This window comes from Sus scrofa, chromosome 9 (assembly GCF_000003025.6).
Source record: "Sus scrofa isolate TJ Tabasco breed Duroc chromosome 9, Sscrofa11.1, whole genome shotgun sequence".
Taxonomy (NCBI): Eukaryota; Metazoa; Chordata; class Mammalia; order Artiodactyla; family Suidae; genus Sus; species Sus scrofa.
The window spans coordinates 17,116,702-17,142,314 of record NC_010451.4 but is presented as its reverse complement, the minus strand read 5'-3'; the positions used below and the strand labels follow the sequence as shown (position 1 = coordinate 17,142,314).

At 40.2% G+C, this 25,613-nt stretch overlaps 2 protein-coding genes across 3 annotated transcripts in view; both read left to right on the top strand.

The window, feature by feature from the left end:
• Positions 1-18,134, top strand: part of RAB30 (RAB30, member RAS oncogene family) — a 98,561-nt gene extending 80,427 nt beyond the window's left edge. For both annotated transcript variants that reach the window (XM_021062576.1, XM_021062575.1), the window contains exons 3-5: positions 1,261-1,344; positions 7,789-7,972; positions 12,374-18,134. In XM_021062576.1, coding sequence (XP_020918235.1) covers positions 1,261-1,344; positions 7,789-7,972; positions 12,374-12,624 — 519 coding nt within the window. In that variant the 3' untranslated portion in view covers positions 12,625-18,134. The remainder of the gene's footprint in view (positions 1-1,260; positions 1,345-7,788; positions 7,973-12,373) is intronic.
• The window catches only part of PRCP (prolylcarboxypeptidase), a 131,748-nt gene continuing 114,003 nt past the window's right edge, over positions 7,869-25,613 (top strand). The window contains exon 1 of the mRNA XM_021062571.1: positions 7,869-7,972. The gene's annotated coding sequence lies outside the window, so the exon portion shown is untranslated. The remainder of the gene's footprint in view (positions 7,973-25,613) is intronic.

Below are 25,613 nucleotides of genomic sequence, written 5' to 3'. Positions count from 1 at the left end.
TAACCACTGCGCCACAATGGGAACTCCCTAAAGGGTTCTTTCTTGATAGAATTCCTTCCCACCTCCAACTCCCTCTCTAAGCTTATAGGAAATACTATGTAACAGTAAATTACATTGTACATGTAGTTCTACTAAGATCATACCTTTCTAGTTCAGCTTCCAGTTTGATGTAAAGTTTTGCTTTGAAATACTTAAGTCAGACTGGAGAGAGAGAGTCGAGTTTGCCTGAGGTCTCCCAGAGATCCTAAGGCTGCTGCCTCCTTGTTTGGTGCTATTTCTATTACACTGTCTCCCTGGATGACTTTATTTTCTTTAGTTATCTTCCCAGGGTCATTGGCCTTGATTTCATGTGGTTATATCTGTATGGTACATTGCAGTGGGGGAAATGATTATCACTGTCAGGGCAGAGGAAAATTCAGAATTTCACTGTCTCCTTCCTATTTCTTATGTTGAATTCTTGCTTGTTTTTGCTTTTTTTTTTTTTGTCTTTTTTGCCATTTCTTGGGCCGCTCCCAGGGCATATGGAGGTTCCCAGGCTAGGGGTTGAATCGGAGCTGTAGCCACTGGCCTACGCCAGAGCCACAGCAACGCGGGATCCGAGCCACATCTGCAACCTACACCACAGCTCACAGCAACGCCGGATCCTTACTTAACCCACTGAGCAAGGCCAGGGATCAAACCCACAACCTCATGGTTCCCAGTCGGATTCGTTAACCACTGCGCCATGACGGGAACTCCTTTTTTTTTTTTTTTTTTTTTTGCTTGTTTTTTCTTATTGGTTGTTTACCCTTGGCTATCCATGTCCTAGACTAATCAGCCAGTCCTCACCCTCCTTGATCTTACCTTTCAGAGCACCTGTTCCTTTTGTGTCCACCCTAACCATCCAACCTCATCTCTGTGGCTCCATGTTTCTCAGTCTCATCCTTGTTATCTGATTTTTCTGTTTCATTCTTTGAAATCAGGGCCCCAACCCTGTCCCAGTTCTCTCCTGTTATCCTCTCTGTCTGCCTTTTCCTCTTCCTTCTTTTAGCATTTCTCTCTCCTCTATTCACCCTCCTCCCCCCTCCCCTCAAAACATACACACAAAGTTAAATTCAATAGCACTTCTCTGACACTAACCAGAGATCTCTCTTCTACCAGTTAACTCAGCCAAAGGAAGGGATTGGTGATGATAGTGATAGAAGGTGGAGGTGGAGGGGTGGAGAATTTCATTTAATTGAAAGCTTTGCTTATTGTTATTTTCCATTATTTCTGCTTTAGGGTCTTTTCCCCCCAGGACAAGGCGCCACGATTGGAGTTGATTTTATGATTAAGACAGTGGAAATTAATGGTGAAAAAGTAAAGGTAAGATGCTAAGTGTTCAATAAGACTTTCATTGTACTTGAGTTCCTGCTGTGGTGCAACAGGATTGGCGGTATCTTGGGAGCACTGGGACACAAGTTCTATACCTAGCCTGGCACAGTGGGTTAAAAGATCCAGCATTGCCACAGCTGTGGCTTAGGTCATGACTGTGGCTCAGATCTGATCCCTAGTCTGGGAATTCCATATGCCTCAGGGCAGCCAAAAAAAAAAAAAAAAACCAACCCCAAAAAACGTCCATTGTACTATGTTAGAGGCAGCCGTGTTTTCATAACATTATTAAATCACCTAATGGAAACCCACATTGAAAATAACATACTTAGCCATGGCAGCTTGTTTCCAGAGTCCCTCTCTTCCTTTTATGGGGGCAGAAAGGTGTTGTGGGTGATGTATTTACAGATTGGAAGACAGAGGGAGAAGAGCTAAGGTAAGCTTGTCCTGTCCCCTATCATGTCAGACGTGATATAAGACAAAGATGAAATGTTTTTTGGGGATCTCCTGAGTTGGGCCAGTAAGCAGAGGTACTTCTTAATAGCCGCATCATGAAAGAGCTTACTGATTCCCATATTCATTATGGGTCATTCTGTCACATGAATCATTTATTTGAATTACTCTGTCTCCCACCTTTCCCCTACCCCAGTAAGGGAGAAATACTAAGTGAGGGGTCCAGGAGGGATCCATGATGTCCTTCCTCCCCTTTGTGGCCTTTTGGATGGTTTGGAGCTATGGTGTGTTCAGTAACAGAAGGGAGGCAATGTTTTCAAGTGCCTAATATGTGTCCGTCCCCCTGCTATTGGCTTTACATTTAGCTGAATCTTTATTGTAAACCCTGTGAGGTCAGTGGTAACTTATCTTCATTTTATAGTTTTCAGAGAGATGCAGTAACTTATTTATCCATGGCTACACAGTTAACAAGGGAGGTAGGCAGGATCTGAACCAGTTTCATGTGGACCAGTGCACTCCACTGCCCCCCGCCCCCAGGGTCTGCCCTGCTGTGAGAGCAAGAAGGGCATAAGGCATAATAAGCCCATCACCTTGGAGCAAGGAAAGAGGAAGGTGATGGACAGAAATGTGCAGTACAATTAAATTACTTGGAAGAAGGGTAGAGATACTGATCTTTGGTGCTGTGCTCTGCCTGCCCCTCAGTTAGTGAAATTCCACTGTCAGTTCTTTCAGAGCTGGGTCCCATGGAAAGAAGGGATGACCCTGTCATCAGGGGTGCAATGAGAACAGAGTTCCAGCCAGATCCCCAAATCAGCATCCCGAGGTTGAGTCCATGTCACTTGCATCCTTCTCCCATGGGTACCTGCACTCCTGCCTTTGGATGCTTCAGAAATGGCAGAGAAGCTCCAGGATGCTCTTACAGCATTTCACAGATGCACACAGATGTGTTTAAGATGAGTGTCTCAAAGGAATTCCTTACTGCAGACACATCTACACCAAATACAGTAGTGATGGAAGACTGGGGGCTCTGGAAGACAAAAGCAGGGTGTGAAATCCACACACATGCCAGCTGAAAAGCTCAGAAAAATAGTGCATTGGGATGGAGAGAAGGAGCTGCGGTGTGGGGAAAGGAGGGAGCCAAGAGTGGCACTCAAGGGACGGTGGCAGGAAGAGCCTCCTGTAATTCTCTCTTGTTCCAGCCGAGAGAGGGGGTTGCCATCCCAAGGAGCTGAGTTAAGATAACTTCTGTTTCAGGCATTTTATCTCCACATGCTGGTGCTTCTCATTTATATGCACATATACATATGAGTTCATTCCTTTGATTAGAAACTTTTGTACCTACTATGTACCCTATGCCCTGGGATTAAATAGCAGTGAATAAGATTAGCCCCATTGTTAAAGAACAAGCTTATTTTTCTTTCCTGAATCCCCAGGTCTAGGTATTACATTTATTCCACTGTCTGTGAACCACAGTCTCATTTTGAAGTACTTACTACATTCAGCTAAAATCCATCTTTTTTTCCTCCTTCTTCGTTTGTGGCCACCCCACAGCATGTTGAGTTCCCAGGCCAGGGATCAGATCCGAGCTGCAGTTGTGGCAATGCTGGATCCTTAACCCACTGTGCTGGGCCAGGGATAAACCTGTGAACCAGCGCTCTAGAGATGCCGCTCATCCCATTGCGCCACAGTGGGAACTCCTAAAACCCACCTTTACCATCTGACTCCACCACAAGACCACTGGCTCCCCAAGATCAAGGTTTATGTCTCACTCATCTTTGTATCACAGCACAGTTCCCGTTCCTATCATCACGTTAGGCCTCTGGACCTTCATCTGTAAGAAGTGAGAGTTTACTGATCTCCCAAATCCAGTCCTAATGAATTTACCTGTGATCCTTTCTCGCCATATATGTAGAATCAAGATCCCAAATGACCGTCTTCAACCACATTAATCCAAGGGTCTTGTTAACACTTGGACATGTGAGGAAGGCAGTCCACGCTTCACTTAAGGAAATGGTTGTTTTCTTATTGTTGGTGTTCTTTAATATTTAGCTCTTCTTGTGAGAGTTAAGTATCTTCTTGCTGAGTTTTCAGGCTTTCTCAGGGCCTCATAGAGTCAATGGGAAGAGAATCCAAGAGTGGTTTGTGCAGGATCAGCCACCTAGTGAGGACCAGAACCCCAGTTTCTCTCCTGACTTCTCATCATCCTCCCTTAGTCTCCCCTACAAATCCCGTTCTTTCTAAGGTGGCTCCCAGGATCAAAGGCAGCTCATCAGAGGTATTAGAAAGATTCTCGTAGCTGGAGTTCCTGTTGTGGCTCAGTGGTAACGAACCCGGCTGGTATCCATAAGGATGCAGGTTTGATCCCTGGCCCTGCTCAGTGGGTTAAGGATCTGGCTTGGCCATGAGCTGTGGTCTAGGTTGCAGACCTGGCTCAAATCTGACATTGCTGTGGCTGTGGCTGTGGCATAGGCTGGCAGCTGTAACTCTGATTTGACCCCTAGCCTGGGAACTTCCATGTGCCGCAGGTGTGGCCCAAAAAAACCCCGAAAGATTCTCGTAGTTATTAAGGCTTAGTGCCAGGTCAGTAGAGGCAAAGCTGAGGAAGAGGCTCTTCTCTTAAAGTAGTCTGCATTATGACGGTGACCTTGGGTAGAAAATATACTTGAAACGTATATAGAATTTTCTCCTGTCTGTTGATTTTTTTTAAGCCTATCATAAATTGAGTAATAAGCAAATCTTTAAGCTCAGTCTACAACATTTTAACTTTAGGAGATTAATTATAATAGAAATAGATTTCCTGGATTTTCCTCTCATCAGGTATATATTGCATAGCTAGGAAAGCCTTGAAAATATGCACATATATTTGCTCTTTCAACCATTTGTTTCATCCAACCATCTTATGGTAGAGTAGATGCTTTGTGCCAGGCACTGTGTGAGGTAAAGCATCTTTGCTCCTGAGTTAATTACTGTCATCTTGCTCCAACATTTTATCTGGGAGGCCTTTTTTAATAGTCTACTATCATTTAAGCAAAATGAATCAATCCTTCCTTTGTGATTCCACCAGCCTTTGTTGAGTCAGTTAGCCATCATTCAGATGTGTCCACCACGAACCATGGGCTGTTTTAGGAAGGCACTGAGGGTATGAGGTTAAATAAGAGGCAGCCCTTCCCCTCAAAGAACTCAGTCTAACAAGGGGCACCCTAGTAAGCCAGTGATTGTTGTATGTTATTGTAGCAGTGGGGCAATGGAGGTATAAGTGTTGGTGCAGAGAAGAGTGGACAATGGCACAGCCCCGTGCTGGCGGTGACAGTGATTAGAAAGCCCAGGGTTGTGGTATTGAGAACATAAATTGATGGACATAAGACCGACACCAGGAGACACTTTTCCTGCTGGCCCCATAGAGGACCTCATGTTTTACTATGGTTAGTCCTCTCTGTACTATGAGCTCTTTGAGATCAGGGATCATGCTTTATTTATCTTTGTGTCCTCCCTATGCTTAGCGCAGTGTTCTGCATCCATTACTGATCTATCTATGCTGAAAAAGAGCAAATGAAGTGCAGAGAGAATAGTGAGACCAAGTTGAATAGGAAAGGCAAAGGAATATGGATCTCCTCAAGAATGAACTATGAGGCTAACAAGAGGTGGCCCCCACCCCTTGAGAAAGCAGCCTACATCTTGGCCAAGACATATAATTGCAATTCTAGAAGATATTTCAGTGGTTTTACTTCTCAAAGCTGTTCTCAAGATGGGCCAGTCATGAGAACATACCGATTTCTAATGATTGGCCGTATTAAATTCAATCACAAGTGTTTTTTGCATCTCAGTGTGGCATTAAAATAACAGTCTTTTGTCCTAAGGCACATGCGGGCATAGAGGAACCATATCTCTAGGTTTGAGGCTGAGAAGAGAAATAGCTTTTGTCCTGGAAAAAAGCTGTAACATCTGTATGGTCGCCTTCAGCCTCCACAGGCTTTTCATGTACATCATCAAAGGGCAGCTGCACCCTCAAATCAAAGGAGAGCCTGTGTGCCTCTGATTGGTGGCAGGGACCACCGGTCACTCATCGGTCTCCTCAGCTAAGCTGGTATGGACAGAGGGTGACACTGACTGCCTCATCCTCCTCGGATGCAGATGGACATTAAATCAGTCTCCGGCAGCAGAGCAGCATGGCATATGGACCGAGTCCTCTGCTGGGAGTCGGGGAGGCCCGGCATCTGAGTCCCAGCCTTGCGACTAACCTGTTAATGAAAGGGAGGCATACACTTGCCTTACGGTTGTTGTAAGGATCAGAGAGACCATGAATAAATATTTGAACATTGACTATTTGACAGATGCTGCATCTGGTGGAGGGAATAACTGCCAGTAAAATGGACCCCACCTTCCCCCCTCATGAAGCTTTCAGTCTAGTGAGGAAGGTGGTTATTGAACAAGTTATTACAAATAAGCGATTCAAGTGCGTGTCAGGTGCTGTGAGGGAGAGATGATAGGGGAGCTGCGGGGGATGGGGAACCTGGCCTAATCGGAAGGTTCTAGAAGGTTTTCCCTGAGGAAATGATGTTCTGTTAATGGGGGTGAAGGCATCCTGTGCCATGTGCAGTTGATGCAGTTACAATGGAAGATCACCGTGGATGTTACTTCTCAAGGCCTCGGGTTTGTTCTGCACTCAGAAGGTCTCTCTGGGGAGCAGTTCTCCTTCAGAAGTCTGCTCTGCCCAGGGAAATTCAGGTTGAAGCGAGAAGTGTTTTGCCTTCTTTGTTATTAGAACCATCAGTTTTAGGTCTGGTAAATGACTTTGGCAGGTTTGCATATTATTAGTCTCTTTATAAAGAAGCCACTGAAGCCCAAAGAGATTAAGTGACTTGGCCAAGGTCACAGAGCTTACAAGTGGTGGAGGAAATTATTTTCTTTGTCTGCCATGGTGTTGTTCCTGTTTTCATTAACAAAAGTGATACTTTAATATATTCATTTGAATTTTGATTTTTTTTAATTTTAATTTTTTGGCTGCACTTGTGCCATGTGGGATTTTCTGGGCCAGAGATTGAATCTGTACTACAGCAGCCACCTGCATCACAGCTTAGGCAACACTGGATCCTTAACCTACTATGCTGGGCCAGAGGTCTAACCTGTGCTGCTGCAGAGACAACACCAGATACTTAACCTACTGTGCCACATCAGTGGCTCGTAATTTCACCTGTTAAATAAAGTTATTAAATGAACTAAATGCCTTTTTTTTTTTTTTTTTTTTTGCTTTTTTAGGGCTGCACCTGAGGCATATGGAGGTTCCCAGGCTAGGGGTTGAATTGGAGCTACATCTGCCGGCCTACGCCACAGGCACAGCAAGGCAGGATCAAAGCCACATCTACGACCTACACCACAGCTCACAACAATGCCAGATCCTTAACCCACTTATCGAGGCCAGGGATTGAACCTGAAACTTCATGGTTCCTAGTCAGATTCGGTTCCACTGTGCCACACCAGGAACTCCCTAAATGCCTTTTTAAAAAAGGAATAAAGGGGAAACTCTGAATGATTTATCAGAGTGAGAAAACAAAAAAAATAAAGCAAGTCCCTCTAATCAGAAACATCTAACAAATTTGTTTTCTTTTAATTATAGGTGCCTTTTTCTTTCTTTCTTTTTTTTTTTTTTTTTTTTGCCACAGCCCTGGCATGTGGAAATTCCCAAGCCAGGGAATGAATCTAAGTTGCAACCGTGACCTGTGCCATAGCTGCAGCAACCCCAGACCCTTAACTCACTGAGCTAGGCCAGTGATTGAGCCTCTGCTGCTGCAGAGACAATGCTGGATCCTTAACCCACTGCACCACAGCAGGAGCTCCGGGTGCCTTTTTCTTAGGGCAGAAAATAAAATTATTTTATTTTACGAAATTAATTGCATGAAGGTGTTTCTGTGTCTCAACAAAAGCAAGACCATTGCTTGCTTTCTTTTCTGCCTCTACAACCTGATGCTTCTCTTAATGCCTTTTCAGCTTCAGATCTGGGACACAGCAGGTCAAGAGAGATTTCGGTCTATCACCCAGAGCTATTACCGAAGCGCCAATGCCTTGATCCTCACCTATGACATAACCTGTGAGGAATCCTTCCGTTGCCTTCCTGAGTGGCTGCGGGAGATAGAACAATATGCTAGCAACAAGGTCATCACTGTGCTAGTTGGTAAGTAAAGACAAACCCGGAGGGAAATCGATTTATGAGCATCAGAGAATTTATAATCACAAGGCTTGTGCCTCGGTACCTTCCAAGAGTATAGTCAACAGCTCTATAATCCATGCAGTCATGAATTCATTCAGTTCTTCTGAATGCAATTGAAGAGAAAATGAAATAGATTCTATTCCATGGTGATGGTTTAGAAAAGTAAAATAGAAAATATTGCTGATTGATTTTCCTATTAGTACAGACTCTAGGAAAGAAGGTGGACTGCAAGACATTTAAAAAAATATGACTACAAGATCATGGAAATTGGTCTAGAATTAAAATATATCTAAGTTAATACAGAATTCATTAGTGAAGCAATTATTTTTTTGCCTAGAAAATGGACTTTGGTTAGTTTTTCCCTTCTTACATTTATACTAATTCAAAAAATTCTAATTTTCAGAAAGAATCCACTAAGGGAAATTCTGCAGTTTCATCTTGTAAGAGAGTAGAACCTCTATTTAGTATGGGGAAAAAGCAGAAAATGACCCACAGTTTTCTGCTTTTTCTGTGGTAACAAATAAACCCATTAAAAATGGAATTGCAGTGAAATGGACCAGATTATTAAAAATCTTCTAGTGGTGATGGAAAAAAATGTTAATAAGATATGGTTGTTAAATTTTTTCTCCTAAGAAGGAACATTACTGTGTATTCTAGAAGGACCTGAATTTTGGAAATCCGCTTAAAGAACCTCAGAAACATTAAATTACAAATCATAGTTAATGGTAAACTAAACAAACAGCACTTTAGAAAAAGCATTATCGCTAGCATATATGTACCAGGAATCATATTAGGAACATTAGGTGTTGTGAGCTCATATTTATTGTTGAGGAAAGCAAGGCTCCCCAGACAGGTGAGGTTCTTTGCTCAGGGTCACACAGCATGTACGATTGACTCCAAACCCTGTGTTTGTCCAACTGTGATGTGCTGGCTTGTAACAAATTGCTGGATTCTTCCTTCAGGCAGCTGGCTTAAGTATCTGACTCTCTCTGTGAGAGAGAGTGCTCCAGGCTCTGTCCTAAAACCCCTCCTGCACACAGGAGAACCTTTACGGTGAAGAGCTTGAAAGTCCTCCACTCTGGACTTGGGCTTTGCTCTCTGTTCCACGGAAAGCCCTCGAAAACTTGAGTCAGAGCACTGCTACTTGGGATTCTGTCTAGGGAAGTGAAATGAGGATATGAGGGGATGTAATTGGCTCAGTATGAAAGTGGCCCTGACTTTCTTTTTTAGCTTTTTGTTACGGAAAATTTTAAACGTAAGCAAAATAGAGAAAACAGTCTAATGAATCCCCACATACACATCTCTCAGCTTTGAAAATTATCAACTCATAGCAAGTCTTATTTTACTTGTTCCCTATCAGTTGTCTGCCCTCCCGTTCACATTACTGTGAAGCAAATTTCAGATGGCATATTGACTCAATTTACATTATTTCATTGTGTATCTTTCTTTTTTTTTGGCTGTGTCCATGGCATGTGGAAGTTCCCAGGCCAGGGATCAAACTCATGCCACAGCAGTGACCTGAGCCACTGCAGTGACAAGGCCATATCCTTAACCCACTGTGCACCAAGGCAACTCCCAGTGTGTGTCTCTAAAAGATAATTTTTTTAAAAAAAGAGAACCTAACCACAATGTCATTTTCACACCTAAAAAAATATTAATTTCTTAATAGCATCAAAAATTTAGGCAATGTTCAAATTTCCTTGATCAACTTTTATGTGAAAAAAATATATTTGAAGATCCAAAGAGGATCCACGTGTTATAATTAATTTTATACCTTTTAATTCTCCTTTTAGCTATTAAGTTTCCCCTCCATTTTTGCTCCCTGGGAATTTGTTAAACCATTTGTTTATCCTATGGAGTTTTCAAGTTTGAATTTTGTTATTTCACCCCTGTGGTATCATTTGATATGTTGCTCTATCACCTGTATTTCTCACAGGTTTGTGGGTAAATTTAGAGCCTGGTCAGATTCAGGGTTTTGTTTGTTTGTTTGTTTGTTTTTCATTTTAGCAAGTACACTTCATAGTTGGTATTCAGAGATAAAGTTCTCATAGGATATTCAAGAAAAATGCTTGATTCTTTCGTTTATCGCTTTTCAAAGTATTGTGTTGGTTCCTTAGTCTTCCAAAAGTAACTCTTGACGTTTTATTTACATTTCAAATATTGTTACAGATTTTGACATATTTGATATATTTTAGTCCCTTGCAATTTTTTTTTTTTTTTTTTTTTTTTTTTTTGTCTTTTGTCTTTTTTTTGTTGTTGTTGTTATTGTTGCTATTTCTTGGGCCGCTTCCCCGGCATATGGAGGTTCCCAGGCTAGGGGTTGAATCGGAGCTGTAGCCACCGGCCTACGCCACAGCCACAGCAACGCGGGATCCGAGCCGCGTCTGCAACCTACACCACAGCTCACGGCAACGCCGGATCGTTAACCCACTGAGCAAGGGCAGGGATCGAACCCGCAACCTCATGGTTCCTAGTCGGATTCGTTAACCACTGCGCCACGACGGGAACTCCACCTTGCAATTATTATTATTGATGCCCCAGGCGTTCGAACTTTGACACTGGCAGCTTCCTCATATGGGCTCCTGGGTCCTTTTGACATAACCCAGGAATCTTCGATCCTTTTCTTGCTTTCTGGTATGAGTGTTCCAGGCACACCTGATGCATTTCCTGCCCCAGACCTGGAAAAGACACTCTTTCTTTTCAATGAGAAGTTGTATTTAGAGGCTACAAGGTGATAGGAATCATCTTTACTGGGTGATCGGTAATGGCATTTAGGCTCTTCAGTGGACAGAGCTAGTGTGTGTGTGTGTGTGTGTGTGTGTGTGTGTGTGTGTGTGGAGTCCTGTAGCACCCACAGGGGGTTACCTTATTAGGCTCTGTTAAACATTTTGACTCACAAGGCTACCATTGGCCACAGGGCATCACAGTCACTTAGAAGGATACAGGACAGGAAACACACCAGGTCAGCATCATGCTTCCTCTTCAGTGGAAGCAGCCCTCATAGTGGTCCTCAGACCTGTCCAGGACCTCCCGGGACAGTTCCGGTCTGAGGAAAAAAGGCTCACTTCAGGCAGGTGCAGAATCTGTCTTGGCTGGAAGCCTCAATGCCCCCATAGAAGCCAGTCTTTCTTGTAACAACCCAGTAGGCCTAACTTTCAGGGTCTCCTCAAATGAAGAATCACCAACCTCAGGGAAGCCCAAAGTTAAGGCTCTCTTGTTAGATATTTATAATTCTACCTGGGATTCCCAGGCCAGTTGGAAGTGATCAATCAAGGGTCACTTTTACCGTGAACAACATTGCTGTGTGACACAGTTGACATATCACCTTTGTCAGATTTCCAGACTAGAAGGAGACAGTTTTTTTTAAAGATAAAATAACACCATGAATGATTCTCACTGATACTTCCGTTTGTAATTCATGACTACAGAAATTTCACTCAACCTCATTAATCTTATAACTGGATTTCCTTTCTCCTGTGCCAGAATTCCCTACCCCAGTGCCATGGCATAATTACTGATTTGCCTTCTCCCCTGTAATATGTGTAGCAGCCCCAGAATAATAATGTCAGCACCGCCACCCGCAAGATGATTACGGCAACAGTTCAGGACTTTTTCCTTCAATTCTCTTTGTCCTTGGGATATATGCCACTGGGGATGCCAGGCTAAATTACTGGTGAAGTTATCTTAAACTCACCTGAAGTGGTTCCTCTCTGTGTGATGACATCACTTTGTGATAAACAGGCTCATTTGTTTAATTTTGCTTTCAGTTTTAGGAAGTGCTTTTTATATTTAATTTCATATGAACTGTATAATCTCATAAGACATTGATAATGTTCTGAAGTCAGATCTATAAAACAAAGTATATTTAGAGAGGTCTGGTTTTCATCCCTCAACCTTGCCCCTTTTCATGGGTAACCATTATGTTTAAAATTAAAATTTTGTTTTATTCTCTCCTTAAAAAAAATAAGCGGATAAACTGAATGTATTTTTTTATCCTTTTTTTCTTAGACAGTTGTATATTATATACACTTTTTTCTACTTTGCTTTATTTGCTTAATATATCCTAATGTCTCATTCTGTGGGAGGCTATAAAGATATTCCTTGCTGCTTTACACACCTACGGATGTAACGTAGTTTGTTCAGCCAGTGCCCAACTGATGGACATTCAGGTTGTTTCCAGTCCTTTGTTATTACAAATGGCCCTGGTATTTTAAAACAAACAGTCCAGGAATCACAGTCACACTTGTTCTGCTTTACTTGCCCATCTGTCTGATTTGACTTCGAATGCGGAGCTGAATCTTGATGTTTCCGAACTTGCAAAAGAGTCAAATGACGATGCCTTCTTTGACTTTACCGCTGTTTTAGGCAACAAGATCGATCTGGCTGAAAGGAGAGAGGTCTCCCAGCAGAGAGCTGAAGAATTCTCAGAAGCTCAGGACATGTATTACCTGGAGACCTCAGCCAAGGAATCCGATAACGTGGAGAAACTCTTCCTTGACTTAGCATGCCGCCTCATCAGTGAAGCCAGGCAGAACACGCTTGTGAACAATGTATCCTCACCCTTACCTGGAGAAGGAAAAAGCATCAGCTATTTGACTTGTTGTAATTTCAACTGAAGGCTGAGGCAAGGAGAAGCAAGAGGAAACAGCAGCTGCCCTGATGGGCCCGGAATTGCTGGAGAGATCTGGCGCTGACTCTGGCTCCCGCTCTGGGACCTTCTGACTCCTGTGGGCTCCTGAGCTTACAAAGCATGGCAGGCCGAGGGCCTCATCCACAGGCCAGCATTAGCAGAACACATAATGGTTTCACCCTTTTGCAGTCTGGAGTTGGATCAAGGAGAAAATTGCACTAGGCACTCCGTGATCTGCAGAGCATGTTGCTTTTTTTTTTCTTTTTTTCTTTTTTTTTTTTTTTTTAATAAAAAAGCAAGTAAAACGCATTCCTGAACACAGTCCATGGGGCAGTGCACTGTAGAGATCCCTCCTGCACGTCAGTGGGTGCATGTGGGGACTGCTCTTTAGGGCTTCTGGGGGCCCTGGGGTTTTTTTATCTACCAGATAAACCAAAACTGGGAAGGCCAAGTCCTGTCTCTGTGGTGCATATTGATGACTCCATGGAGATTTTGAAAAGTGTTATTTCTCTTTTCCACGGGCACTTTCAAGAACTTTGGGATGTGAAAATGAAACGAAACCTTTACCCATGGCAACAGTTAACAATCATCGTTTTAATAATAGATACAAGCTCCATGACTCCTTTTGGTGCTAATGAATCCACTCTTTCAGACCAAACGTTTTAATACGTTGATGTCCTTAAATACATTACCTAGAAATAAAAAAAAAAAAAAGAGAAGTCCATGAATCAGCACTCTTTCTCAAAATTTCAGTATGACCTTTTCGAGGCTGGATTTGTTGGAAAAGAGAATAATTTCCTTTCATGTTCCCTTCTAAACCTCTACCATTTTATTCTTCCATTCTCCCATCTTTCCTGCCCTTTAAGTAAATGAAAAAGTTTGAAAAATGAAAAAAAAAAAAAAAGAGAGAATGGTTGGTACTCTACTATAAAAGACTTCATGAAAAGTATGAGAAAATAGACCCAATCTGACCAAAATACTGTGGAATAATGGACTGCAGTGCAGAGTTCCAAGCAGAGCACAGTCCTTGATAGCAGGTCACATCTTTTACGACCTGGTACTATCCAACTTGGACAGACCAAGGCTTAGGATTTTGTAGATGTTTTTAGCATGGTAAGTGAGAATAGCAACAGATGAAAAGTCTCACGAACCATTTTTGTATCTGCAGTGATAACCTTAGAAAACTTCTGCTTGTGGAAGCAGATTGTAGTCATTGGTCATCTTCTATAATAATGTTACTCTCAGACTCATGACCATACATTGTTTCCCATTTCTTTATCTTTTCCTCTTTTTTCCCCGTCTCCCCCCACCCCCTTTTTTTGTTTTTGTTTTTTTAATCTCCTTTCCTCCTAACTCCCTTCCTCCCCTTCCTATGCATGTGTTACTGCAAATCTCCAATTCAAATGGAGGTGTATGATATGCCTTTACTTAGCCAATTTAAAAGCAGAACTCAAGACGGAAGCCGTGCTACTGAATATGTTACTGTTTCTTCAGTGCCATACGTTGATACCTTCTAGTTTGTTCACTGATATTCATGCACATTGGGAAGATAATTAAACCTGTTTGCTGTTGATGCTGTCAGATGTTTCTGTAGCTAGTTGCTTAGCATAACCAAGGGATGAGTAACGGGATGAGGCTATGATGATGTGTAATTCCTGTTGCTGTAGACAGTGGCAATCTCAGCCCTGATACATTGATGTGTAAAAGCTGTTGAGTTTTAAAGCAATGAGTCATGTGGAGACACGGTATTGGTGAAGCATTTCTAGTGTTCCTGGAGCAGGTTTCAGAGTCACCCATCATTTGCACATGGAGACCATACATATTGTTTAAGGGACTGCTACTTATGGCTGGCCTCAGCACGGTTGTCCTGATCCTGTGGGTAAGAGAGAGATCCCAGAGGTCAAATGGTTTTTTTTTTTTTTTTTTTTTTTTTTTTTAATTTTAGAATCTATCTCTATAGGAAAGAAATGTCATTTTAAGAAACACCAACCCAAATAATTTATCATGTCACCTCTCCCTCCCCATTTTCCCCACCAAGTGAGCGAGTGAAAGGTATTCAGAAAACACGTTAATCAAAGTGGGCAGAAGAACCCTTTTTAAATGGCGAGGAAATGTCCCTAAGTTGAGGTTTATCATCTTTCCTTTGGGGCAAAAATCCAGTGTCCCCAGCATGTCATGATTGAACTTTGTCTCACAGCAGCCAAGTGTACTGAAAATAAAGTTGTTTTATGTGCTTAGGGAATAGAACATTGTTAGTTGGGGCAGATTTAGTGATATAAGAACAGGTCTTAGGGCCATGCCTGTGTTCTGAAATTCTTATGTCCTAGGCCTCAGCCTTCTTTATCCACCCTTGGCCAGACTCAGAAGGGGATTAGAGAGCTCTGCCCTTGACCCCTTTCTTCCCTGTCATTCTTCCTAGTCTTTCTGTGACCTATCCATGGTGTGTAGACAAGGACACAGGAGAATGTAGGGCTTTGTTTCTTTTTTTCTCTTGGCTGTTCTCTTAGTTGTATGAGTTTTAGATTAGGCCTTCTGGACACTTGTTCACTGATGAAGCTCAAGTCTGAGAACAAGCCCTGACAATATCGTAGGTGCTTAATAAATATTAGTGGAATAAATGACTTAAGTGCCAAGAGGAGCTCTTCTGGTTAAACAAATTTCTCAAATAGAACTTGAGAAAGGACACTAATTAAATGGGGTGATCTTAACCCAGGCCAGGATCTAACCTTAATGGTTTGCCTACTCACCTTTGTCATGGTAATATTTGCTAAGACAAGCCTTCTTAAATAAAAATGAATTCTCTTTTATTGGTTGATGAAAAAGAGGGTTGCTTTTCATAACTCACTTTGGCTTAATCTGACTCATAAGACTACCAGAGACCATGCCTGCTTCCATTTTGATGAGATCTTTTCCTTTTTTAAAATAAAGTTACTTAATATATGGCAAAACTTTTCAGTTCCCAATGCATCATATTCATGTCATAGAGTCAGGTTTGGAGAATCTGCAAAATCACATAGCTCGCTCATATGAATGATATGGCTCCATATAGACTGCATCCTCGAAGGATTTTAGGCTTTCTCCCTTACCTGTGCAAGGCTTTTTATTCCCTTATATGCTTTTGTTACATGTACTGAATTATGTTAACATTTAAATTTGATTATATGGGGCCATATAATCCTTTCTGTGGATTACTTGGAGTAGGCCATTAGCTCTTCCTGACTTTTTTTTCCCCTCTTTTTTAAAGTCATTTCATATTAGCACCTCTTCCTGAGTAAAGAATCAATAACCAAAAATGAAAGTGAAATGGATTGATTTGACCTTGTGTCAATTTCTGAGTGAGAGTTTGCTAAGAAAGGTAAAAACCACTGACCACAATAAAATATTTGGATTGGGGTTACTTATTTTAAGCAGTTTAGACTTGTTGGAGAGAGGAGGCAGAGTTTAACAAGGACTGGACTCTTCTTTTTTCTTCTGTTCGTGAGCGTATGCCTTTGGAGGACACTGGTGACTTCCAGTATTAGATAATGATTTGCCTCATTTACCCTTTGAGCTCACCCATAATTTTTCCCAGGCCCAGCATCCACTTTCAGTTAATGAGTCTTTCTGGATAAATATCAGTTGCAAGTGATTTTGAATTGGTCCTCTGACTAAAATGAAAACATTGTTTTTAAAAAAATAAACCACGCTACGTAAATGAGATCATATTATAATCAGACAGGACTATTTTTTTCCCCCAAGTATCAAACCAATGGTGTTAAAGATTTTGTTAAAGATGTTTCTTTATCCTGCAGAACTCTCTGTATTTCATGATCACAAGTATTTTAGTGACCTCTGCTTAGCCTCTGGAAGAGGTCTTCTACGGTTTATACATTCTTTTTTGTAGATTTTTTTTTTTTTTTTGGCTACGCCCATGGCATGTAAAAGGTCCTGGGCCTGGGATGGAATCCACACCACAGCAGCGACCCCCGTTGCTGCGGTGACAATACCAAATCCTTAACCTGCTGCACCACAAGGGAACGCCTCTAGAATTTCTGTTCACCTGCAACTGATTACTTTTTCTCCTCAACCATGGCCCTGACAGGTGTGTTTTAATGCAACTATAATACTCTTGAGACTTAACCAGAAAATCAAAAGCAGTGAAAAAAAACGTGTATCACATCCTTCTGACAGAATGTGCTCCACATATGAGTATGGTTGAACACCAATTTTGGGATAAGAGAAGGATGTGTTTTCTTTGTCTTTTTTTTTTGGATTTTGTATCTGTGACATGAGCCTATTTGTGTTTGGAGGGAAAACTGCCTTCCCCTACATTCTTCACACTGGGGAGACAGCATACTGAATTAAGAAATTATCTTCTCTTCTAATAGCTCATGAGTATAATAATGTTAGAGCAAGGGAGATGACATTAGAACATTGCAGTCATTTTGGGGAGCCATAGTTTCAAAATAAATTGAGGCATAATGAAGATAGTGAAGGAGTTTAAAATTGAAGACAGTTGAAGAATATTTGAAGGATTTGGGGAAATGTGGTTTGGGAAAGAGAGAGGCATATCATTAGTACAAGAGAGCAAGACTCTGATTCAAAGGGGTAGAATGAGGCCCAGAGAATAGAGGTCATCGGGCCTCTATTTGAACTTCATGCTAGGAAGAACGTCTCAAAAAGTTGTTTCACCACGGAAGGGGCTGCTCTAGGTGATAGTCTCTGTCAAGCAAAGGCTAGATAAGAACTTAGCAAAGATGATGTGGAGACGATCCCAGCATTTGTTGGGGTAGACCAGATGACCTATTAAAATTCTATGTTGCAGTAATATGCTCCTCAAAACATGTTGAATTAAATATCTGTGACCCAGAGCTAATGATTTTTTTTTCAAGCTTCGCCCTTCTGCCCAAAGTGCATCCCATCCTATAGGAAGGAAGTTGATTACATGTCATTAGTTGAAGAGCCTGGCTTGCCGTTATGCCCTAGGCTGGGATTGCTTTGCCAGTCCATTCGTTGACGTCCTGTTGAAATCACAAACTAATTCTTGAGTTAAAGATTAAACAGGTATTATTTTTAATAGAAGTTACATGAAATCATGGAAATTATGTATTTGTTATTTGCCAAACATAGGCCAGGCTCAGTTTCAGTAACTAATTGGTGTCTTCAGAGTTTCAGGATAGGTCTTTTTAGCAGAGTAAAATCTTCAGCTAAAGATTCCATAAATATACCGACATGAAGTTTTGCAGCTCCTATCATAGATGAGCTGGTGGTCACTGGCAGAAAGCGATCCCCAAGATCTATTATGGAAAAATCTCACATGACATTTGGTTAGTTGGTTTGATTCTCTTGGAAAAAACGTGATCTGGAAATGATTTTAAAAGAACAGAGGTCAGCTCTTTCAATCCCTGGCTCCACGCAGTGGGTTAAGGATCCTGTGTTGCTTCCCCTGTGGCGTAGGTTGCAGATGCAGCCTGGATTTGATCCCGTCTGGGAACTTCCATATGCCATGTGTGCAGCTGAAAAAAGCAAAAAAAAAAAAAAAATAGTTTCCTCATCCACAAGATAAACTAATAATACCTGTCCGGATTACTGTGAAAATTAGATAAATTGAAAGTACAAGGCTTGGTAAACAGCACTCAAATATTAGTTCTTTTCTCCCTCAGGAGTAGATTTCGATGGTCTAATACAAAAATACATCCTTAGAACAAAACAAAGAATCCCCCTACTTCAAAAAGAGCTCCATTTCTGAAAGGGCCTTAATACAAAGTCATCTATTCTTCTGTCTTAGGGCATAATTGTTACCCAAGAGACTCCACTTCTTTACTTCAAGAAAGCTATTTTCAGAGTTCCCTGGTGGCTCAGTGGGTTAAGGATCTGGCATTGTACTGCTGTGGTGAGAGTTGATCACTGGCTTGGGAATTTTTGCATGCTGTGGGTTCAACCGGCGGGGGCAAAAAAAGGGGGGGGGTATTCTCTCCCGTCTCTCCCAATGTGTAATTCCAGGATTATAAACTCATTATCAGGAAACTTAACCTTATTACTGAAATACCTCAGAGTGCAGTTTAAACCTCTTTCTTCTTGACCCCATTTTCCATAAGAAAAATGGGTTGATCTTGTCTTTTTAAGGGGCCATGTTTGCTGTTTATTATTGCCCTTTTGCCTCATTTTTTTTAATTGACAGTCAGAAAAAGCGCATTAAGGTGATAATTATTGTTCCCTTGGGGAATATCAAGCTAGGTGTTTATAAATGCTTAGCTTCTTATTGATATCAGATGTGGATCACAAGCTTAATCTAATTAACTCTTCAATTATCTATGTATTTCCTCTTTAGTTAACATATAATTGGTAACCAAGTGTGCTTTTGAAGAATTATTCTGGTTGTATGGCTCTTGTTTTCTCCTCTTGGTAAAAATGGAGTCATTCATCCCAGTTTTGTCATCTGCTTTTAGAATTTAATTTCATATATGACATTATTTGTTAGACATTAATTCTCAACACCTAAATTTAGCAAGGTTTCCCTTTCTGCATGTGCATTAAGTTCTGAAATAAAAATTGAAATACCAAATGCCTAATAATGCAAAAAATCATGCACAGAATAACAAAAGGTAAGAATCTGCTAGGATAATTTGTTACTAGTCGGTTGAATGGTGCACAGCTTTTAAGTTTACATAGTTATGCCTGGATTAAATAACAATAGCAAAACTTGATAAGCCTTCTGAAAAACAGCTGCTAAACATACTGCTTTCTGGAAAGTAATCATTAAGAACAAATATCCTCTTGTCCTATACAATTGAAGAAGGTTAGTGGAACTTTCTTATAGGCTACTTGACAATGAATGTCAGTAGATTTATCAAAAAAAAATTTTGGGGTGAATCCTTTTATCCCTTTAAGGCGAGTTGGGGCTTTCATATTCCTGTTGTAGAAAATTTCAAATGACTGGAATGTTGGCTTCTAATTTCTGCTCACTGAAGTGTCCTCTAGACATACCAGATGGTTGGGGCTTCTTTGATGATATGTAAGGGAGCTACATAAATATATTTATGTAAATACACTTACAAAAATGTAAGTGAGTAAAATTGCTGTTTTCAGCAAAAAAGCCTTTGCTCAAAATTTTAGATAATAAAGATTTTTGATAATCTAAAGGGAAAAAGTGTGCCCCTTATATATTGTTGCTTGCATTTTAATGCATGACTTTTAGTATAGGGATAAAATAAAATACAAAATATATACTTCTGGAGGTCTTCTCAGCAGCTCATTAAAATATTTAGAGAAGTTGTTTTATGAAGACTTAGAGAATCCCTGACTTCCCTTTTTCTGTCTCTTTCTATTGAAACATGGATCTTTAACATACACATAGTTTTAACAAACAAGTTCATCATCAGATCTTATGAACTCAACTCTTAATTGGTTATCGGTTTCAAGCATAGATTCTCAGTAATATCTGAAAACACAGGTGTATAAAATCTAACTGTTAGCTTCAACACAAGCAAAATACTTGATTTTAAATGTTAATATGCAGATATTAACAGTATGCTGTATTATGTCTTATGTGTTTTTTAAAAAATAAAATGCCCGTTAGAAAAATACAAGCCAATGGTGACCTGAGTGCAGTTAACTGAGAACATTCTGTAGAAAGGTGATTGTTTGAAAACTTCAATCAACATTAAAAAGAGGGAGAGGGAACAGGAATCTGAGCAAAGTATTTTAAAATAGAGTTGCAGTTTCTCTTTTCAAAATTAAGATGTAATTCATACACTATACAATTCATCCCTTTAAAGTATACAATTCAGTGTTTTTTTTAGTATTTTCACAAAGTTGTGCAACCATCACCATTATCTAACTTTCATCGTCTCCCAGAGAAATTCTGTACCCATTGGCAGTCTCTCTCCCTGCTTCCCCATCAGTAACTAGCAACACTACTCTATTTTCTCTCTACCGATTTACCTATCCTGGACATTTCATATAAGTAGAATTATATGGTACATCCTCTTTTGTGTCCAGCTTCTAGCATAATATTTTCAATTTTTGTGTTATAGCATGTTTCATGTTGTAGCATGAATCAGTACATTCTTTTTATGGCTCAAGCATATTCCATTGTATGTATATATGTACCACATTTTACTTGTCCATTCATCATTTGATGGACACTTGGGTTATTTTCCACTTTCTGGCTATTATAAATAATGCTATTATAAGTATTTGTGTATAAGCTTTCCATGTGGGCATATGTTTTAACATCTCCTTTTGAAGCAGTTAGTCCAGCACATCAAGTCACTTGTGTTCATTTAAGCAGAACCTCTTCAAATCTACTTAGAGAATGCAACTTATCATCTTAGATCATTGGGTCAATTAGGAGACTCCTGAATAATGGCTAACTCCCTAATATGTCTGTAAGAATCTTTCTATGAGCCTATCATTCATGAAGACTGCTTCAGTCTTGTAGAAATTGAGTTGTCATCACATAGAGAATTTCTAATTCCTCTGTGTTGTTTGAAAGGACGGCTACAAATCGCGCTAGAGAGCAGCACTCATTTAATCTTCTAGGATTCACTGGAGGAGCACTTTTAATATATAATTTCCTTTGTGTATATTGACTGTCTTTTAAAGTTCGGATTTTCCTTCTTGAAAAAAGATTGTCAAATTGCCAAAACACTTGACTGTCCATTGTAGCTTTGGTTTTTATTATTAAGAAATAATTCATACTGAGAGTACAAGTAAAAAGAATGTATTTTGTGTGCAAAGGATGAATGTATTAATAACTTTTTATTTGTAACAGATTTTTTAAAAAGATGAATGGAAATTGCTTTCCCATGTACTTGTATATAAATAAACATTTCCTGTTGCCCACATTTGGACAAACATGTGCCATCAAAGTATGTAAGAAGCAGATAAGCTTTGAATACACTCTGTCTTCAGCCTGATGTAGAATGTGCTCTGGATTTGGGCATCTGGAGATTTGAGTTTCAATGGCGATTCTCTAACTGGCTAACTTTAGTCAAAGCATTTAACATTTTGCACCATGAATCTCTTCCCTGTAAAATAGAGCCTAGACTGAGTAATCTTTAAGGCCTCCTCCAATTGTAACACTAAATAAGACTCTTCTGCTGTATTCAGGATGTGAAAATTATATGCTGATTTTTCTAATGGTAAGAAAGATGCTTTATCCTATCATATTAGAAGGCGTATTGCACTGAGAAACAGGAGTCAAATTCTAATTCCAGTTCTGACACTGAGAAGCTGTGCGACTTTGGGTTAATCATTTAATTTCAAGCCTTAATTTTCCCAACTACAAAATCTGGACACTAGATATCTTTAAGACCCAGCTGGGAGTTCCCTTGTGGCACACTAGGTTAAGGATCTGGCATTGTCACTTTGTCACTGCAGTGCGTTGGGTTGCTGCTGTGAAGTGGGTTCAGTCCCTGGCCCAGGAACTTAGACATGCTGTGGGTGCAACCAAAAAAAAAAAAAAAAAAGACCTGGCTAAAACATTTTTTTTTAATGGCCACACCCTCAGCATATAGAAGTTCCTGGGCCAGGGATTGAATCTGAGTCACAACGTCCACCTATGTCACAGCTGCAGCAAGCCACTGCACTGGGCTGGGGATTGAATCTGCACCTTCACCACAACCCATGCCACTTGCAGTTGGATTCTTAGCCTACTGCACCACAGTGCGAAGTCCTAAAACACATTTTATATGGTTCTACTTTTTTAAAGATATCATTTAAAATATCTTTAAATATTTTAATCATTAAAATATTATTTCATAATTAGGAATGGGACCTCTTATCATTACTAATAAGGCCCTCATTCTTTCACCTATTAATTTATTCACCATTTATTGAGCATATACTATAGGGCAGAAATCTGCTTTTAGATGTCTCCTACCTCCACTGCCAGAGTCACAGATTTGCACCTTTTCCTGAAACTCATCCCCAACCTAATCCTTGTTTCTCACCCTCTGCCTTGGGATATGCATTTGAGGGATTAAGAGTCTGTACAGTAGGTCATGGAACGAAGTAGAGTTAACAGGATAACAAAGGAAGCACACTACGACCTTGGGCTCCCTGGCATGGTATTCTTAGTTAACTGACCGTAGGCAGTATGTATTTGACATTATTTGACATTATCATTTAGCATTCATAAAGTATTGAACTTGACAAAATCACTATAATTTTGTTCTTGTCCAGTGATAGTTTCTCTACAGTTGGTATGAGACTCTAATTAATAATCAGAAATAATGTAAGTAATAATTTTGCTCTTTTAGCAGCTTCATTTAAAGATGTTTTCTGGGAGTTCCCATATGGCTCAGTGGGTTAAAGATCCAGCATTGTCACTTCAGTGGCCTGGGTTGATGTGGTGGCATGTGTTTGATCCCTGGACCGGGAGCTTCTGCATGCTGCAGGTGTGGCCAAGAAAAGATATTTTCTGCAAAAATTTTTTGCAGAAATTTCTCTTCTGAATTTACATATGCTGTGGTTTTAAGTGTTCTATTAATAATATTAATTTGAACAACACGAAATTTTGTTTTGTAAGTCAAAATCAGATATTGGCACTTTCATATGATTCTAATATGACTTAGTAAGTCATAAGCAGCAAAGACCAGGAGGCAAATACCACTAGTCGGAGGGGAAACTTTGATAAAGTGTTTTCGTTCTGCTTTTTTTTTTTTCCCACTAAGAGAATTTTGACAAGTTATTTCAACTTGCACTTTGTTTTTTTTTCCATTAGTTAAATGGAACAAACTGTAAACTGGAATAGAATTTTTAAATGCTTATTCATGTACAAACTAGTACCAATCACTGGAAGAAAAACTTAAATGTGGTTTATTCTCCAAATATCTAAATATTTAGATCATTGTGCTTCCCATTTGGGCAATGTATCACTTCAGATACACAATTCTTTTTTTTTTTTGTCTTTTGTCTTTTTTGTTGTTGTTGCTATTTCTTGGGCCGCTCCCGCGGCACATGGAGGTTCCCAGGCTAGGGGTTGAATCGGAGCTGTAGCCACCGGCCTACACCAGAGCCATAGCAACGCGGGATCCGAACCGTGTCTGCAACCTACACCACAGCTCACGGCAACGCCGGATCGTTAACCCACTGAGCAAGGGCAGGGACTGAACCCGCAACTTCATGGTTCCTAGTCGGATTCGTTAACCACTGCGCCACGACGGGAACTCCCAGATACACAATTCTTTGGCAAATTGGAAATCAGAGTTTTGAAAAAACTTGAGGATCACTCATTAATTTACTCAATTATTTCATATCTGTTAATGGAAGGCTATACCTCCTACATGCTTATCTATATTCTCTGCAACACATCTGCAGCTGAGAGATGAAACCTGGAGCTATTTTAAAACCACAATCATGTGTCTATGCTTTTGGCCAGGTGCTCACCTCTGAATATTTCAAGAACCAAAATATCTTATTTCCATTACTTGCAGGAAACCACATGTTAGTAACATAAGATGGCCTATCGAAATTTTAATACCTGGCTTCCCAGAGAATAGTTGTATTTTCACATCTAAATAAAAATGAGCTTGAAGAAACAAACTAGTCTTTCTGACTTTGAACTTAGAGATGAAACCACAAGAACTAACAACTTGTATGGGGCCTAAAATTCTATGAAGTTTATTGATGTTCATATTCATGTTTAATCCTGGTTATAACCTTGTGAAGTACTTTCAGCACTTGTGGAGTAGAACGTGCGCAAGTTTTGATGGAAGACAAGGATTGAGACCCTGCCTTGAACCTGGAAAGCATTCTAGGCAAAAGCAGTGAAAGTACAAAGGCTTTAGGACATAGTATTTAAATCACTTGGGGCAAGTTACTTCTTTTTACCTCAGTTTCCTCATTATAAAATGAGGATCTCAATACTGTATTCATTTATTTATTGTCAAGCACCTCTATGTCACAGTAGTGTTCTGGTCACTGCAACTATGGCAGTGAACACTGTTAAAATTTTTTTCGTGGAATTGAGTTTGCATGGAGGGGTAGAAAATAAAGACACACATAATAATGTCAGATGGTGATCATTAGCGTGGGGGAAAAAAATCAGGGCAAGGGAGAGAAGCAGTGATGGTGGCGTGTTGCTACGTTATATAACATAGTTAAGGGAAGGCCTCATTGATAATGTCATTTAATAGTAGACCCAAAAGAAATGATAGAGTGAATAGTGTACATAGCTTGGTAAAAAGTGTTCTAGGCAGGGGAATAGAAGGCCCAAAGACCTTAAGGCACATGCATGCCCACATGGCTAAAACAAAATGGAAAAGTGAGGGGGCCAAGGTTTGAGGGGAGTGGTGGCAAAGAACCTCGCACTTTGGAGTCCAACACAATGACTTTGGTTTTTACTTTCGAGTGAGCTGACACCCCCTGGAGGGTTTTGAGTAGAGGAATGATTTGACCTGTATTTTAATGGGATCACTCTGCTGCTCTCTTGAAGGTAGATTATAAAGGGGCAAAGATAGAATCAGGAAGACCATTTGTAGAGATCACTGCTGTAATCCAGGTGAAGGAAGGTGACTTAGGACATGGGAGGAGGTGTGAGGACTCTGGGAAGGGCTCATAGTCTGGCTGTGTTTTACTTAACTTTTTTTTTAATTGAGATATAACTGACACATTAGTTTCAGGTGTACAAAATAATAATTTGATATATGTGTATATTGCAAAATGATCACCACAATAACACTAGTTCACATTCATCACCACACATAGAAGCAATTTTTTGTTTGTGTGATGAGAACTATTTAACTTTTTATTATAGAAAATGTCATATATAGATAAAAGTAGACTAGTCTAATGAACCTTAAAGTAGACATCACTCACCATCTATAATTATCAACTCATGGCCAATCTTATTTCTTTTATATTCCCATTTTCTCCATTCTGTATTATTTTACAGCAAGGCCTATACATCGTATAATTTCACCTAAAATATTTCATTAAAATATAAGAGTTTTAAGGAGTTCCCTGGTGGCCTAGCGGTTAAAGATTCAG